General features: G+C 33.5%; 1 protein-coding gene and 1 long non-coding RNA gene across 6 annotated transcripts; both read right to left on the reverse strand.

The window, feature by feature from the left end:
- Positions 1-444: 444 nt before the first annotated feature.
- On the reverse strand, positions 445-10,627 carry LOC105636554 (electron carrier/iron ion-binding protein). Of its 5 annotated transcripts, none has more exons than XM_012219858.4 (6): positions 10,374-10,627; positions 10,050-10,234; positions 4,080-4,141; positions 1,816-1,906; positions 1,412-1,511; positions 445-1,305 (listed from the first exon to the last, which is right to left on the reverse strand). In XM_012219858.4, the coding sequence occupies exons 2-6, from the start codon at positions 10,205-10,207 to the stop codon at positions 613-615; spliced, it is 1,104 nt and encodes a 367-aa protein (XP_012075248.1). In that variant the 5' UTR covers positions 10,208-10,234; positions 10,374-10,627; the 3' UTR covers positions 445-612. The 5 variants fall into 5 exon arrangements, with proteins under 5 accessions (XP_012075248.1, XP_012075265.1, XP_012075256.1 ...); XM_012219875.4 differs by having other exon boundaries at positions 10,050-10,237; XM_012219866.4 differs by having other exon boundaries at positions 10,050-10,254.
- Positions 10,628-14,235: 3,608 nt separating this feature from the next.
- LOC149492555 (uncharacterized) lies at positions 14,236-16,995 on the reverse strand. Its single transcript, XR_016318754.1, has 2 exons — positions 16,607-16,995; positions 14,236-14,411 (listed from the first exon to the last, which is right to left on the reverse strand). It is a non-coding gene; the product is annotated as an uncharacterized LOC149492555 (long non-coding RNA).
- Positions 16,996-18,092: the final 1,097 nt, after the last annotated feature.

Here is an 18,092-nt window from a genome sequence, read left to right on the forward strand (position 1 = left end):
TACCAAAATAACACTGCTGGATACACAATAGGATGGTGCTCCCCTAGACACACGGGTCAATTCAGTTGGTTTCACCCTTAGGAATTTGTATAGATAGATATAACAGATCCAAATTGGACCATTTCATTTTCTCCAAGAAAAATATTCGATTATCATTTAAACTGAGACTAGAAACAAACTATAGTATAGCCTTTTCACATTGAATTACATATATGTTTTGATGTTAAAATATATTGATTAGAAGTCATTAAAATGTATTTAAAAAAGAATTTACCAATAATAGATTAAAGTTTGTTTTTACAATAACATTTTTTGGCATTATAATGTTTACAGATGAAAGGAAAGGTCACATTTTTGGTAATATCAAACTCTAAACATCTTCATTTGCAACATCTTTGGTAATGTCGAACTCTAGAACATGCCAAAATTGAAGGAAGAAGAAACTTGGGACAAATTGTCACATTATGTGCAACAAATTTGCAAAGTGGTTTGGATGTACATCTCAGAATGAAGCTAATGAGGCTGTATTACAGTATTAAGCTACACCTTCAATCTTTTCTAGTTAAAACTAATCTAAACTCCATTCCTCATTGGATATCTAGCCACAACAAATCATAAATTTGCTAACTTTTGTAGGGAGGAGAAATTTTCACCAATTCTGTTGAGATCTTCCTGGTCAATTTCCACCGTTCTAAACAATTTTTGAGAAAGATAATCCAATTCTTTTATAGGCGAGAAGTCATTCTTGGCAGCCCCTTCATGAGATACCTCCATGACCATGGTTTCTGTTTGGCTCTTGTGATTGTAGAGCTGCGTTTTCATTTCCAGGCAAGATGCTAGATCCTCTTCGTTTCGGGCTTTGTTCAATTTGTCAGTAAGATCACTTACAGCTGAAGTCCTCTCGGCCCATGACTTTTTTGTTTCCTCTTGCTGTTTGTTGAGCTCATTCTCGCTGTTTTGGTCATTATCGTTGTCATTAAACTCACGTTTCTGAAACCTTTTTAACCCTCCATCGATTATTTGTTGTACCCTCTTCCTAAAGTTCTCATTTCTTGTTGGATTCAACATAAGCTTCAGCTTCTTACCAGCAGTAGCCTTATCTGTGTGATCTTCTGCAGAAGTATTGTCCAAATTTGAAGATTGAGAGCCATCCTCGGTGGATACTTTTGAGTTCACAGAAAACACCTCCTCCAGTAACGTAATATTTTGCATATACCGATCAAAAGCTACATTTTCTACTTCAATGTTTCTATCCCTGTATTCTTTTAACTTGGAGAATCTCCATTCATTTATAGATGCAGCTTCCTGCAATAGGTTCCATGAAAATCATTCTCACATGCGTTACTAACAGAAAACAAAAGCATAACCAAAAAATACAAGCATTACAAGACATCAGGTCATTACTGTGCACCTTTCTGGTCAATGGCTTCCTTGAACGTGATGCATGCAAATTGTTGAATTGAGAAAAGTTGTTAGAGAGTTGTCGAAGCGATGCAACCCTAAGTGAACTCCTGGAAAGAAAACATACATTAACGAATATCCCAATCAAGTGTTAAACCATAGTTACTAACGTGCTTATGAGACGATGCTACAAGAGAACTCCACGAGACAAAAACCCAGGTTACCAAAAGTGATATTCCACATGCAAATTGCAGCAAGTCTCTTTATCCACGGTCATAAACCAATCTACAAGAGCACAGTAAAATAACCTAAGGAAAAGAGGTTGCTTAACTAGAAACTACCCACCAACGTTTAAAAGCAATGATGAAGCTAGATGCGCATAAGCAGATCATATGGTTGATGCTTGTAACTTACGCTGCAGGAGATACTTCAGTTGACTGCTGATCAAACAGAGGAGTGCTTGAAGTTGTTGTCTTGTCTGGAAAAGTTGCATTTGCTTTCAAAACTGCACTTACAAAATCAAAGATATCAAAAGATAAATAAAACTAAAGATAAAATGCAATTTGCATTATAAACCTTTAATATCAAAGATAATATACTTGCGATACAAAGAATAATAGGCTGGCAAAGATACTGAAAAATAGGACTTCTATCATTCAATGAAAAGATGCAGATACTCCTTTCTAAAGTGGATAGCTTATGATAGTGCAATGAAAATTCCCCACTCACTAGTGGCAGAATAAGTTTATAAAGGACTCACAACAGAATAGAGTCTAAATTTATAATGGCTCCATCTTTGAATTCCTCAACGGTAAACTTTCAGACAATTGCAAGCATCACTTTCTGCCCACCAATGCAAATATGTAGCATTTAATTTTTCCTTTTTTTTTCTTTTTACAAGGGATTTATTTTATGGCAAACACGTCATGAATGTCCTTTGCTTTGGTGCTCAGGTCTGGAAAAATGGGACATTAAAACTGCAACCCCTACATGGATAACAGAATTGACTTGTTCCAATGCAGTAGAGACATGTGAGTTCTGAACATAAATCATAAACAGAGAGAGTCTTCTTATTAGCAGTGGCAGCAAAAGGACTTGGTGAAATGCCCAGTCAGAAATTTATTTAAACCCTATTTCGGTTTCATGGAAATTATGGCCACAGAGTTCGAATCTTGAGAACACACCCAGTTCCATTACTTTTTTGGTCTAATTGCTTTCATTCTCATGAAATCAAAATCCAACAATCACAATGAAGTACAAGTCCCAGCTTCTAGCTGGGACTAGCATATGCAAATTATACTTATACATTCTAACTCTTTCTCACTGTTGCTACAATTGTTGCTCCCTTTACTCACTTTGCAACTAGAATATCTATCACCAAAACTTTTACTGTCACAATATTCTAAATCATTAATCATGCCAAGACTAGCATCCATAGTTACCTTCATGATCACAGTTGCCAAGTATATATCAGCGCAGGCAGCAGCATCATTAATGCTAATAACATCACAACCATGACAATGAAACATCACCAAGACCCACACCACTACCACTTTTTGCACAATTATGATCATAAAATACAATCATTGATCAGTTTAGTCTCTGTGTCACTGCCTAAATGGCATTATTGCAAGCATTATTGTCGCTAGAATTATTACTATATTTACTATCCCCACTCTGTAGAAAATCATCAACTATGAGACAACAAATTCAAGTTTCTCAGAAGTCAAGAACATCCAATTCTGGTTTATGTTTTCTTAGTTATCAGATCTCATAAACCCTAAGACCAAACAATTCCTAATTGTAAAATTCTAAACAAAAAAGAACAAGGTTTTAATTACAATGTATGCAGTTTATTTGCATATTTAGCTTTAAAAGTTCCAGTTAGTCCTTGCATGGTTTTGTCAACTATATCTAATTTATTTAGAACTTCATAAATTTGTTTACAACTCGGGAATCCCATTCTTATGTGAATAGCAAATAGTTGGTAAGCATTTGTGTCCTTCATGTTACCTATCATAAAAACAGGCGTCTATTAGCATTTCCACCAGTATATCAACCCAACTTTTTATCCCCCTTGCCTTTTGTTTAATTTTCATGTATAAATCTTCAACCATGAATTTGCAAGCTCAAAGAAAAGATTACCCTTAGCCACTGTAACACTCATCAAAGATATAATGAAATATCTTTTTCTTCCATGCCCCTAAATCAACAACCCCGCCCACATTTGATAAATGTAACCCACCAAATAGTTGTCCCAAGTGTTTCAATGCAACAAAATCTAGAAGTCTCCAACCCTACACCACAGCTTCAAACAATCATATGCCCAGTTGCAGCTGCTCTATGTCAGTTCCCCCATACCATACTTTGACCAGAAATCAGCCGATCCCTGCTTCTGAGATTCCTTGAACAAATAGGATCAAACCAGCCCTCCTTAAAGTAGTTTTTGGATACTTTGCGAATGCACCCAGAAGGTACTTTTGTCAAAACAACACCAAAGAAGAACCACATTGATGTTTCACCTCATCTTTCAACAAAATTTATAAAACAACTCATTGATCTTTGTTGCAATTCAATGAGAAGGCTAAAACATCATAATAAATTTAATTTGCAAACAAAACTTTATGTAACAAAAAGAATTATTCTTCAACATTATAACTATGAATATATGAGCATACCATGAATATGGCATGGATTTTGAGCTTTTGAACAGCAACTTTTGCATGACTGGTAGGGACACCTGCATAGGTAGTTCAATGTATAAAAGGTGTCAATGGAAGGAAGGATATATCAAATTGTTTCGAAACGTACACATACAGTAGTCTATGGAAACTAATACTTTTACACTACAATGAAAATACATAGAATAAGTTCATACTTCCAATCACATTTACTACAAAAATTACAACTATATTAAACTATGCAGCGCCCTTAAATAGTTTTGAATATCAGCCACTAACAGATAATAGAATTTGTGAGGCTGCTATAGTGATTCAGACTTGCATATCATAGTTGAAAATAGAGTTGTAAATAGAGTTAGTTGAAAATAGAGTTCTATTAGGAATTAGATTCCTAATAGGTTTATAGTATCATGTATATGTATATATATGTGTCCCTATTGATGAAAAAACTAAATTACATGGTATCAGAGCCTTTGGCTCGTTAGCGTTTTTTTTTTTTTTTTTTTTCTTTTTTTTTGTTTTTTTTTCGATTTCTGCATTGACGTTTCCGGCGACAACTTTGTTTCGCGACTATCAATCTCAGTCTCCCACCTAGGCCTTTGCTTTTGTCTCACCGCCACCCAAGGGAGGAAGAGTGACCTCCAATCGGCGTGTCTCCACCAAATCCGATGGCCTGAAGACTGGCGAGTGTGCCTCACGCGCCGTCATAAGAATCTGATGTCATCTCACGCGCCAACGAGTGGAGGCGCGTCCGGCAGTTTCCGATGACTGGGTTTCGTCCTCTAGGATCGACTTGCCGTCCAAATTCTTTTCTAGTGCTTGGTTTCGGCTCCGACAGCATCTGGGCGCTTTCTTTGTTTTTTACTACTGCTGTTTGCGGCTTTCGGTTCCCTTTGGAGTTGCTAATGTTCTGTTGGGTTCGTGCTATTATTTGGTTGCTGTTGGGGTGTTTAGTTTTTATTAATGGATACTGAACCTACAGATTCTAAAGCTATTATTACTGAATTGATCCCAGCAATGAATAACACAGAACATAAATTGAAAAGAACTAATTTTTTAGATTGGAGTAAGACAATTAGAATTTATTTGTGAAGTGTTGAAAAAGATGATCATCTAATTGATGATCCACCAATTAGTGACAATAGACAAAGTTGGCTAAGGGAAGATGCTAAGTTATTTCTACTGATTCGAAATCCTGTTGATAGTGACGTGGTTGGGTTAATTAATCATTGTAAGTTTGTTAAAAAATTAAGGAATATCTTGAATTTTTGTATTCGGGAAAAGGTAATATGTCTCGTATGTATGAGGTCTGCAAAAGATTTTATCGAGCAAACCAGCAAAATAAGTCCCTTACAGCTTATTTCATGGAATGTTTTATTGCCTTTTAGCCCCGATATCAACCCGATATCAAGGTTCAACAGACTCTAGCTGATGGGTCCATATCTTCTGTCAAGTGTGTTGACACCACCAATCCCATCCCATTTCTTCCGTTGTCTTTTGTTTTTTGTTTGCCTTGTTTTTCATTCTATTGTCTGTTAGCAAAATTACTCGTCTACTGAATTGTTGTGTTAAATTTTATCCTATCTATCGTGTGTTTCAGGATCTTTTGACGATGCAGATTATTGGTAGAGGACGTAAGTCAGGTGGCCTTTATCTTCTGGATGAACACGTTTTGTCATCTCTGGCTTGTGCTGGTGCTCTCTCTCCTCTTGAGGTTCATTGTCGTTTGGGTCATCCTTCATTGTCTACTTTAAAGAAGTTGTGTACGCAGTTTCAGTTTTTATCAATTTTAGAATGTGAATCTTGTCAATTTGTCAAACATCATCGTTTACCTTTAGTTCCTAGAGTCAATAAACGGGTTTCATCCCCTTTTGAGTTAGTTCATTCTGATGTTTGGGGTCCATGTCCTGTTATTTCTAAAACTGGTTTTTGATATTTTGTAACTTTTGTGGATGATTATTCTCAAGTTACTTGGTTATTTTTAATGAAAACTCGTTCTGAGATATTCTCTATTTCCTGTTCCTTTTGTGCTGTGATTAAAACTCAATTTAATGCCTCTGTTCGCATATTGTAAAGTGATAATGCTAAAGAATATCTACCTAGTTCCTTCCAATCTTATATATCACAGAATGGTATTCTTCATTAAACATCTTGTGTTGATACTCCTCAAAATAGGGTTGCAGAAAGAAAAAATCGACATCTTCTTGAGGTTGCTAGGGCACTTCTATTCCAAATGAAGGTCCCTAAACATTTAAGGGCGGATGCTGTCTCTACTGCATATTTTTTTATTAATCGCATGCCTTCTTCTGTGCTTAATGGTGCAATTCCTTATAGTGTCTTGTTTCCTTCTAAACTTTTATTCCCCATTGAACCTCGTATTTTTGGTTGTACTTATTTTGTTCGTGATGTTCGTCCACAGGTTTCCAAATTAGATCCAAAGTCCCTTCGTTGTGTTTTCCTTGGGTATTCTCGGCATCAAAAGAGGTATCGTTGTTTCTCTCCCGATCTTAACCGTTATCTTATTTCTGTAGATGTCACATTTTTTGAGACTACTCCATTTTTTCCTTCTCCTGTGTATAAGAGTGAGAGGGAGGATGATGAGCTTTTAGTCTACGCTATCCAGCAATTTCCTAGCTCTCCTACTCTTGCTCCTATTCCTGAACTTGCACCTACTCCTGCTACAACGTCTACTGCTCCTATTCCCCCTCCTGCACCAGCATCTGCCCGCCCCCGTTTTGAACAGGTTTATTCCAGGAGACCAGGAACTCTAGACTCACTTCCCCCACCTGCCACTTCAACTTGAGCCTGTGCCATCCACTCCTCAGTCAGACCTTGACCTTCCCATTGCTCTTCGAAAAGGTAAACGCAAGTGTACCTATCCTATTTCCTCTTTTGTTAGTTATGATCATCTTTCTTCTTCATCTCGTCGTATTGTAAGTAATCTAGACTCTGTCTCTACCCCTAAAACTGTTGTCCAAGCTTTTGTGTGCAGCAATGAAAGAGGAGATGGCTACCTTAGATACTAATGGTACTTGGGATCTTGTACCTCTCCCAACAGGTAAGAAAGCTATCGGTTGTAAATGGATTTTCACAATTAAAATGAATCCTGATGGATCTGTTGCTCGTCTCAAGGCTCGATTAGTTGCTAAGGGCTATTCTCAGATTTATGGCCTTGATTACTCTAATACTTTTTCTCCTGTAGCCAAATTGTCTTCTATTCGTTTGTTTATTTCTTTAGCAGTTAATTTTGACTGGCCTTTACATCAGTTGGATGTTAAGAATGCTTTTCTTCATGGGGATTTTTAGGATGAAGTTTACATGGAGCAACCACCAGGCTTTGTTGCTCAGGGGGAGTCGGGTAAAGTGTGTAAACTTCGAAAATCTCTTTATGGCCTAAAACAGAGTCCTTGAGCTTCGTTTGGTAGATTTTGCAATGTGGTACACCAATTTGGCATGCAGAAGAGTACTTCTGATCATTCTATATTTTTCAGAAGCACTAAGACTGGTTTGATTCTACTTGTGATTTATGTTGATGACATTGTTATTACAGGGTGTGATTTATGTTGATAACATTGTTATTACAGGGAGTGATTCAGCGGGCATTACATCACTCAAATCATTCTTCCAGACTCAGTTCCAGACGAAAGACAGTATTTTTTGGGTATTGAAGTGTCTAGGTGTAAGAGAGGCATCTTCTTATCTCAAAGGAAGTATATCCTTGACTTACTGAAGGAAACTGGAAAGTTGGGTGCCAAGCCATGCAGTGCCCCAATGACTCCCAATTTGCAACTTTCAATTGGTGGTGAGTTGTTTGATGATCCCGAGATGTATAGAAGATTGGTGGGCAAACTGAATTATCTTACGGTAACACATCCAAATATTGATTATTCTGTGAGCGTCTTAAGCCAGTTTATGTCTTCTCCTACTGTTATCCATTGGGAAGCTTTAGGACAAATTTTGTTGTACTTGAAAGGTAATCCAGGTCATGGCCTCCTTTACAGTAATCATGGGCATTTGAACATTGAGTGTTTTTCAGATGCAAATCAGGCAAGTTCGAAGGTTGATAGAAGATCAACTTCAGGATATTGTGTCTTTGTGGGTGGAAACTTAATATCGTGGAGGAGCAAGAAACAAAATGTAGTCTCACAGTCGAGTACTGAATCAGAATATCGAGCTATGGCACAATCTGCTTGTGAAATAATTTGGATTCGTCAATTGTTAGAAGAAAGTGGCTTCAGGTCATCGTTGCCTACAAAGTTATGGTGTAATAATCAAGCTGCTCTTCACATTACATCAAATCTAGTATTCCATGAACAAACAAAACATATCGAGATTGATTGTCATTTCATTCGTGAAAAGATACAACAGGGTGTTATCTCTACAGAGCACGTTAAAACAAGTGAACAGTTAGGAGATCTTTACAAAAGCTCTAAATGGACCTCGGTTAACTATCTTTGTAACAAGTTGGGCATGATTAACATCTATGCTCCAACTTGAGGGGGATTGCTAAGGATTAGTTGTAAATAGAGTTCTATTAGGAGTTAAAGATTCCTAATAGGTTTATAGTATCCTGTATATGTATATATATGTGTCCCCATTGATGAAAAAACTAAGAGAGAATATTTTCTTCACACTTGAATTACACATATCATAGTTGAAATACCTCCTTTAGCCAAATGTAAATAATACAATTCTGAATTTATATATAGATTGAATGTATCAGTCAGTTTCAGCTAGCTTTTGGGTTGCAAACTAGCTTAAGCTTCATAGAAAATTGAAAAATTCCACAAGCAAGCTGGGGACAAGTGCCTAGACCCAAGGCTGGAATAAAGAGCGACAAAAAAAAAATAAAAATAAAAATTGCTAGGAAAGTAAAAAAGAGTATCTCACAAATTTAGTATTCATTTCTATCCCGAACTCATTGTGGCAAGAAGTGTAGCTACATTCCCATTCCTACTTATCACATGTCAAACACTATCAATGGTAATTAAACTATCATTTCCGTTTCATTTCCCATATTCTCATTCTTGATATTTGATTCCAAGTAACCAAATAAAGCCTCAAAGTAATCAAATACATACATTCTGCTCTACCAGGTTTTCAGTGCATGAAATTTTCAAACCCAACCTATGCAGTTGTCAAAATTTCCACGTGCAACTAAACAAAAAAAAAAAAAAAAAAAAGAATATGGTTATAAACAAAAAAACTCAAATTCAAAAAGGAATATGTTATAACCTTCAATAACATGTCCATGTCCAACAAACCAATGTTACTGCTCACTTAATTTGCAGATGATGTTGCTTAAATCTATATTCATTTGGAAATTGAATAAGGATGCCTAGCTGGAAGATAATGGCTGCAGGATCAACACTGCCAATAACAACCTCAAGATTCCAACTTATACTTTTATCCATCAAAAGGGAAAAAAAAAAAAAAATCTAACAAAGAATACGTTCATAGTTTCCTCCCAAAGTTTGTATTATACTTCTTATTTTACTATTCTACCATTTAACCTCCCAAATACACCATCATCATTCTATTAGAAACATATGCATCTAGCACAACAAACATCAGAAAAAACTGTGTACTCATTCCATTGTTGGGAATTTCAAAATTTCACCTACACCAAGCAAAGATGAAAAAAGTTTTCACCATTATAGGCTACAGTGGTTGTCATAAGACCGAAAAGCAATTTGGCCTAGATCTCTTCTTTTCAAATAATAGATCCATGGGCTAAAAAATTCAATAACAATATCTGTCCAATATTAACAAAATGTTCAGCATATCATGTGTTTGATTAGTGATGGAAAAGGCAAATTCAAGTACATTGACTATTATATTAACTTGTGCTACCAAAAAGACTCACTATAGCAATCTAGGGTTAAAAAATTGCATTGGTTGAATTAACTCTTCCCATAAAAAAATTTTGAACAATTTACCAATTGAGACTCTATATCTGAAATATACCTAGAGCGAGCGACGTTGCCACACTGAATACACTTGGGCTTATTGAGACCGCGGAGGGTCTTCGAAGGCGTGTCCGTACGGTGTGAAGGCAGTGTGGTGGTGGCAGCGCTACCCACATCGGAGCTGGCAGTGCTTAGAGCTGGCGACGGGGCGGCCATGAATGTTAATAGAGGTGGAGCGGATCTCTGCTAGCAAATTTAATTTTCTCCAAAAATGAAAATCAGGGAAAAAAAAGAAAAGAAGAAAAACCAGTTGTAAGGAATAAAGGGTAAGAAAGCGCGAAAGCGAAGAAAGAAAAAGAATCAAATAATTTAGCTGAATTACATGTTACATGGTTGGGATTGCGGAGGCGAGCGACGGTTCTGGCGAAATTTGGGCTTAGGATGCGTAGAGGAAAATTGGTGGTGGGTTTTTATTCTAAAAATTGTGAGAGTTTTGGGATTTCGTAAAAGAACGACGGTTGGTGTTCGCGGCGGAGATTTGGTAGTGGTGGTTGTCGTGGTGGTGGCAGCAGCTTTATGGGTTTTGTACCGGTGGCGGTGTGAGTCGAGAGGAGGTTGGTTTTGATTGAGTTGAGCTAATAAAAAAGAGAAATGGGCTTTTATTTTTAATTTTTTGGACTGGATCTAGGTTTTTCATTGTTGGCCCATTACATATGTTGGATTCTAACTTTTTCTGTAGGAAAAATTAGTATTATGTCTTTATGTATTGGTCAGGATCAGCTTTTATAAAAATACATAAAAAATTAGTATTATGTCTTTCTGTATTAGTCAGGACCAGCTTTTATAAAAATACATAATTATGTTTCTAAGTTATGATTCCGTTAGACACTTTAGTCATTTCGTTTATTTTTATTGTATTTAGCCATGAGTCAAAGCAATAAAATGCGTTCAAAGGATAGAGATGATTTTTTTTAACTAAAATATTCTCAGTCACTCACCACTATCCTCTCCTCTCTCCTTACCCGTCTTTTTATTTTCTCTCTCTTCATTTTCATCAGCTTTCCTTCTTCTATTGTAGGCAAACGACACTCAAAGTATAGAGGATAATTAAATCAAGATCTAGTATAAACTAATCTTTAGAGAAGAATAAATGCTAACTTGGGCTTTCATTTTAGGAAGAGAAGTGCCTTCCTAGTTTGTACAGATGGTTGAGAAGCATCAAATGTGTTATGCATTAATTAACTTATAATAAAACTATATTTTTATATAGAGTTGTTGATTGTGATGCATATGCCTTGTTATGTGAAGGAAAAGAAAAAAAAAAAAAAAAACAAGATAGAAATCTTTGTTGCCTAAATGAAAAACTTTTCGGAACTTTCAATCTTCCCTATTGCGATTTGTGAAAGTGGTGGTGACGGACTGATTTTAGTTAGTGAATCTATCGGCTACAGTTGTCTTTTAACAGATCGATGATGTTGAAGAGGAAAATGCCAATATTTTTTTTAATCAGATAATTGAGAGATTAGAAAAAATAGGGATTGACCAAAGTCTGATGGTGGCTTTGGAGATGGTTCTAGTGGTGGTGAGGGCAGCTGTAGATTTTTTTCATTTTTTATTTTTGAGTATTATTTACCAATAGATTACTTTATTGAAGGAATTAATTTAATTAAAGTTATACTAAAAACTAATTTACTTATTTCTGGCAAAAAAATTTTCACTAATTTACTACTTTTTTATTTTTGAGTGTTTTTTATGAATTTGTTTTGTCTCTTTGGAATTTATGAACAAAGTTTATAGGATATTCATCTTTTCATAGCAATTTAACAGTAAAATTCACATAAAATGATGGAAGGACTAAAATGTTTGACGTAATTAAAATTTAGGGACATAATGATATATTTTGAAAAAATAGGGTCCTGACTAATGTATTTATTAAATTCACTATAAGCTAATTTTTTCAATTAATATTTATTAAAGAATACTTGTCCTTATATTAATCATATGATTATCTTCAATAATTGCAAATTATAAGAAAGAAATTATTTCTCAATCTATAATTTTATTTCTAATAACTTTTCAAAAAAAAAAATGTAATACCATGCAATTGAAATTTTTTGGCAACTCAATAAAGCAAATTATTACTTTAATCCTCAACTAAAATGAACCAAATAAAAATATATGCATCAAATTTTAATTTCATGATAAAAAATCCATCGAATACATTATTCAATTAAAGCAATATAAAAAAAGCACATGATATTAATATTAGTTCCATAAGTTAATGTTCAAATATCATTAATTTCATAGGTTTTTTTTTAACATAATATGTTAGGATTTCATTAATAATTTTCGAATCAATACAAATTATACAAAGAGGACATGACCCCTCTCATCAAGACCAGACATAAAATAAAATTATTATAATTTAAATAATTGTTGTTTACTGATCTAATAAGAAATCTTAATAAAAATTGATAGATGAACTTGAAAAAATTGATAACCTTCAAAGTGATTGGCTAAACAAACTCTTTGAATATTTCGTATATGGCTTGATTACCCATGAGCTAGTTGCTTATACAAACACAAAGATTTAAACTATTAAATCTAATGGAGCAACAAGCCACATTATTAGGCTCTAAAAGACAAAGATCATCTCCTATTTAAAAAATCCTTCCCACACATGTCCAAATAAAACAAAACAAATGGTAAAAAACAAAATAAGTACACTACATAAAATTGAGAGATTATAAACTCTACACAAAATGGAGATAAACCACAAATAATAATATAGATCTATACCAAATAGATATAGATTTGTAATTTATTTGATAAAAAACAATAAAAGTTGCAAAAAAAAAAAAAAGAGAGAAATAGGAGGGAAGGGCTATCACAAGAGATAAAAATTAAGCCTTCCTCTATATCTACATGCTTGATTATTATGTTTTGATAGAGAAAAAGAAAAAAAAATTTAATAAAGAAGGAGAGAAGAGAAAGCGGCTAAGGTTTTCTTTTATACTCTAGAGCTCAATCTATCTAGTATGGGAAAGAATCATTATTTTTATGTGTAACAAATTTAAGTATTAATTCTACAAGTAAACATTCAAATAAAATTAGCTCCATAGCGAAATATAAGTTTAAAATAACAATATAGAATCCTAAATATATTGACGGAATAACCTTACAAGTTATTGCCTAATATCCTTAGCAAGGCTAAACAAAACCATCATATGCAGTGAGCTAGTGAGTATTTTAGTCAATGCATAAATTCATCCATTTACTTTACACAAAAACCTTGTGGCACCATTACTTTTTATTTTCATCCATTGAATATTTTCACTTATAAAATTGCACCTATTAAACACTTCAATTCGCAAAAATTTTCTATTAAACATTCAAAATTGTGATAAGCACTTTTTCAGATAGTTAAAAAAGTAAAAAACTTGTTCCAAAAGTTATAGTAATCACATATCAAATCAATAATTTATATATAAAAGCCAAAAATACTAAAAAAAAAAATTTATTAGTGTCATAAAGTGTGCAATGTCACCAAAATTCATAATTTTAAGAGTACAATTGGTCCCTTGTAAAATTTAGGATGCCACTAGGTGTTTTATATAAAGTAGGGTGAATTTATGCATTTGGCTAAATACAATTAGTTCCATAGTTAAACAAAGCGAAATATTAAATCTCTAGGTAAATAAAGTTAAATATAAGTTTAACATAACAATACATAATTGTAACACCCGCCACCCAATCCCGAGAGACTCGACGGCAGATGCCACATTCGGTGCCGGAGACACCGTCTTAACTTAACATATAAATCGTAAAACTAAAATTTTACATTAGAAGTAATTGGGTATTCACAAGTTTCATGAGTATATTATTTTTTTTTTATAATAGAAATGTCATTTCATTTTCTTATCTTTTTTTTTAATATATATATACATTGGGAACAATCCTACAAAAATACTGTAAGAATATCCCTTTAAAAACTGAGCTCGCCAAACATGTGAATACAAAATACTCCCAATGAAACTCCAAATGTCCAACATCTCCAAATAATTATTATAACACAACAACACTTTTATGTTTTCATAACTAAATAAATCCTCAATAGTATTTTCGATTCATCAATTACTTGCATTCATTATAGATATCAAGTCTTAATGAAGTAATCATATCAACTGACTTAAAATATTTCATATTCACTCATTTAATAAATCCTATGCTTATCTCCAAATATATAAACCAAAATAATTTATTATTACATATAATTCAAATAACATAATCTCCAAAAAAATGTAATAATTATACATGCCATAATTCTTAAGTACATAAATCTCAATCGACTACTACCAAATTAGTGACTTCTGCTTTGATAAGATGCTTCTACTCTTCAAGTAGCATCCACATCTTCAACCTACGCGTGATAAAAATCGACGCGCTGAGTATAAAACTCAGTGGTGCTCATAATTCACATACTTACCAAAATTGCGATGGCAACTTACTTAAAACACAAATTTCGTAAAATCATTTATAATCATAAAATCTCAAATATTAACATGCATTTACATTTATAGCAAAAGAAATATCAAATAAACTATGAATTAACAACATGAAGAATTTAATTCTTTCAACTCATAAATTCATTACTTGCACATTTATTATACCAATACATATACTATTTATTTTTAAAACCTTGTACCGGAATATCATGCTTTGAAAATTCATTTGATAACATAATCATTAATTTCCAAAGTAAAGTTTACTAAAATAATATGATCTCATTCGTTTAATTCAACTACTTTGAAAACAATAAGACGATTATAAATACAACTATGTCTTCATTCTTTTATAGCAACAATAAAATGTTATTTTTCGTTAAGGCTCATACTCATGCAGAATGAACATAAGCAGATTTGATCGTGGCCTATGTTAGCGCCACCCCCATCACATACTCGTGGCCTATGAAAGCACCACCCCCATCACACAATCGTGGCCTATGAAAGCACCACCGTGGCCTATGAAAGCACCACCCCCATCACACAAATAAGCGCGTCCGCCTATTTATAAGGGCTGATAACCCTAGCATATGATCATAGCTTCACAATAACAAAATCAATCTCATCATACCACGTTTCAATCATGCATAGTAGAGCCCAAATCAAAATCATTCTTGCACAAAAGCAATAATTCTTAATCAAAAACAATAATTCTTAATCAAAAACACTTCATTACTTAATACCCATCACTTCAAAATTTCTCAACTTACAACTTACACAAATTACCACATTCTTTTTAAGATAGTATATATATACAAAGCACTTACACCTTAAATACCCATTTCTTTGTTAAAACTCTAAACATATAAAAGTTATCAAATAATCATACTTATGTCATATATATAATAATTATGTAAGCTTTACTACACTAAGGTGGTACCAAGGGGAGGAATTTCCTTCTCCAATCACGCATGCTAACATAACTCTTATGCACAAAAGTATCCATTTCAACCCTCATCATGCATTATCTAAATCAATTCCACACCTTTCCAATTTATATCCATTTAATGATATCCACAACAACCCTTCTCACACTTATGTTTTATTTTTGTCAAATAAATTCTAAAACATACAAATAATCAAGAGCACTTCATCACACATGATTTATACATACTTTTATCCAAATAACCCTTTGATTTAGGACATAGAAAATTTCCAGCATTAATATCACCTTGACCTTTTCTGGGTTTTTAGGACATAACTTGAGTTATAGATTTCCAAATTAAGTGAAGTTTGATTCATTAGAAAGCTAAGACAAAATTCTACAAATGTTATCAAGGGACAACAGCCCAGATCAATCTGTAATATGGTGAAAAAAGGCTAGGAACACAGACCAATAGTCCAGACCTGATTCAGCAGCACTAATTCCAATGTTTATCCAATTCCTACTTATCCAGACACTCAAATCAAACCAATCCAAAACCAGAGAAGTCTCAAGACACAGGGAAACAACTCTCATGAAGAACTCAGAATATAATCTTATCATTATAGTGGTCAAAATGGGCACTCAATTCAGTGATGCATGTAGCCCGTCATAACAGAGTCAGTTTGGGTTTTTCAGCCATAAGTTGAACTATATATATCCAAATTGGACACAAGAGGATGGGTTGGAAAGCTAAGAAGTAGACCTATAACTTTCATGAAGGACTCAGACACAAAGGAAAACTCGAAAGGATCAAAAAATAGTCCTTAATCTCACTCAATAACATTTTTCCCAATTTCAGCTTACTTAAATCATATACAAGGTAGGGATTTCTACCACATATTTCATACTCATCATACATCATCTTAAGAGCATAAACCAACAAAGAGAACAAGAAATCTTAAGGCCTTTTTCATCAATAGGTTCTGCCACTTTTGGAAGATGAAGAAGAAAATGTTTTCCTCATCAATTCTACATATAAACATGCTTAGAAATCTCCCAAGAACACATTTATACCACCAAAATTCAATAATCAAATCATTTCATATAAAATTCCCAATTTTCACAAAATAGTAGAAACTTCACAAAATCAAAAATTTAAACAAGGTAGGAGGATTTATGAACACTTACTTTAAAACAAGCCTTAGCAAGCTTAGATTAAAGCATTCTAAGCTCCAACTTTGCCTTTACTCCTTGGTAGAGGTTTCCTAAGCCTTTGGCTTTCCAAGTTTCTTGAAAATAATCACCACAAATCACTTCTCAAGCTTTAAACTCTAGGATTGATTCCTTAAATCAAGTTAAATGGGTTGAATTTGATGGATTTAGCTAAGGATGAAGTTGAAGAAAAACAAAGAGAAGAAGAAGAAGAAGGAGATAGCCAACGCCAAAGAGAAGAAGAAGGAGAGAAAGTGGTTGCTCAAATTATTGAGCACAAGGGTATTTTAGTCTTTTCTCAACATTGGATGGCTAGGATTGAGTCAATCTAATCTAATGGCTACAAATATTCTCCCAATTAAATTCCTTCAAAATATTATTTAACACAATAAAATCCTCAACTTTACTCCATAAAAATAATTCATCTAATTTTCTTAATTAATATAACACCATTTCAAATTTACTCCATACAAATATTGCCTCTAATTTTCCTTACTTAATATCACACCTTAATTAACTATTCACAAATTTTCTAAATTCTCTAAAAATATTTATTACTTACTTTCTACCCATAAAAATAATGTATACATACTCCAAAAATATTATAGAAAATATTAAACATACATAGTAATTTTTCTGGACCAAAATAATATTTATTCCCGGACCGATGATACTATTCACAGACCGGTAACTTACTATTTTAGACACAGAAAAATGGGGCGTTACAATAATCCTAAAAGTGTTAAAGGAATAACTCGCAAATTGCAGCCTAACTATTGGAAAATGGAGATGGAGAGGAGAAAATTAAAAACATAAACACTGACAAGTTAAAAATTTATAACATAGAGTAGAAATTTAATAAGTACAAACAAGGTGTATAAAGACTTTTTTTTTTCTTCTTTTTCTTTCTCATTTTCTACATACAATTTATTACAACTCTCCTCTCCTAGTTTCTCTTTTCTTTCTATTACAAACTTTTCTTTTCTTTTCTCTTTTCACTCTCACATACACGGTTTCATCTTTCATTTAGCTTATATAAAAAACTATTCTACAAATTAACCTACCCAAGATACAATCTTTTAACTTTTAGTAGACATATCTCCTAAAATCATAGATTACCATTCCTTTTCAACAACTACATTTACAACTAAAAGTAAACTCAAAGTTACAAAAATAATCTTCCATAATCTTTGCTCAAAATGTTGAATTAAGACTAAGAAAAATCCCATATCTCCAACACTCCTGCTTGAGATTTTTCTTGAAACTCTCATCTTCTTTTTCTTCCTTCTTACAATAGCTTCAAATTCACACCCTTTTCCTTCAATCAACTCTTCCTTAACAGTAGGACTCCATAGAAATAAGGCTCATAGCCTTTAAACGATAAATTTCATAAACTAGCAGTTTAAGGACATGCACTTGTCCCTTCAAACATCAATAATTTTTAGACCTTCATAGTTCCATT

Source organism: Jatropha curcas, chromosome 11 (assembly GCF_041381405.1).
Source record: "Jatropha curcas cultivar XTBG-Jc1 chromosome 11, XTBG_Jcur_1.0, whole genome shotgun sequence".
NCBI classification, from domain to species: Eukaryota; Viridiplantae; Streptophyta; class Magnoliopsida; order Malpighiales; family Euphorbiaceae; genus Jatropha; species Jatropha curcas.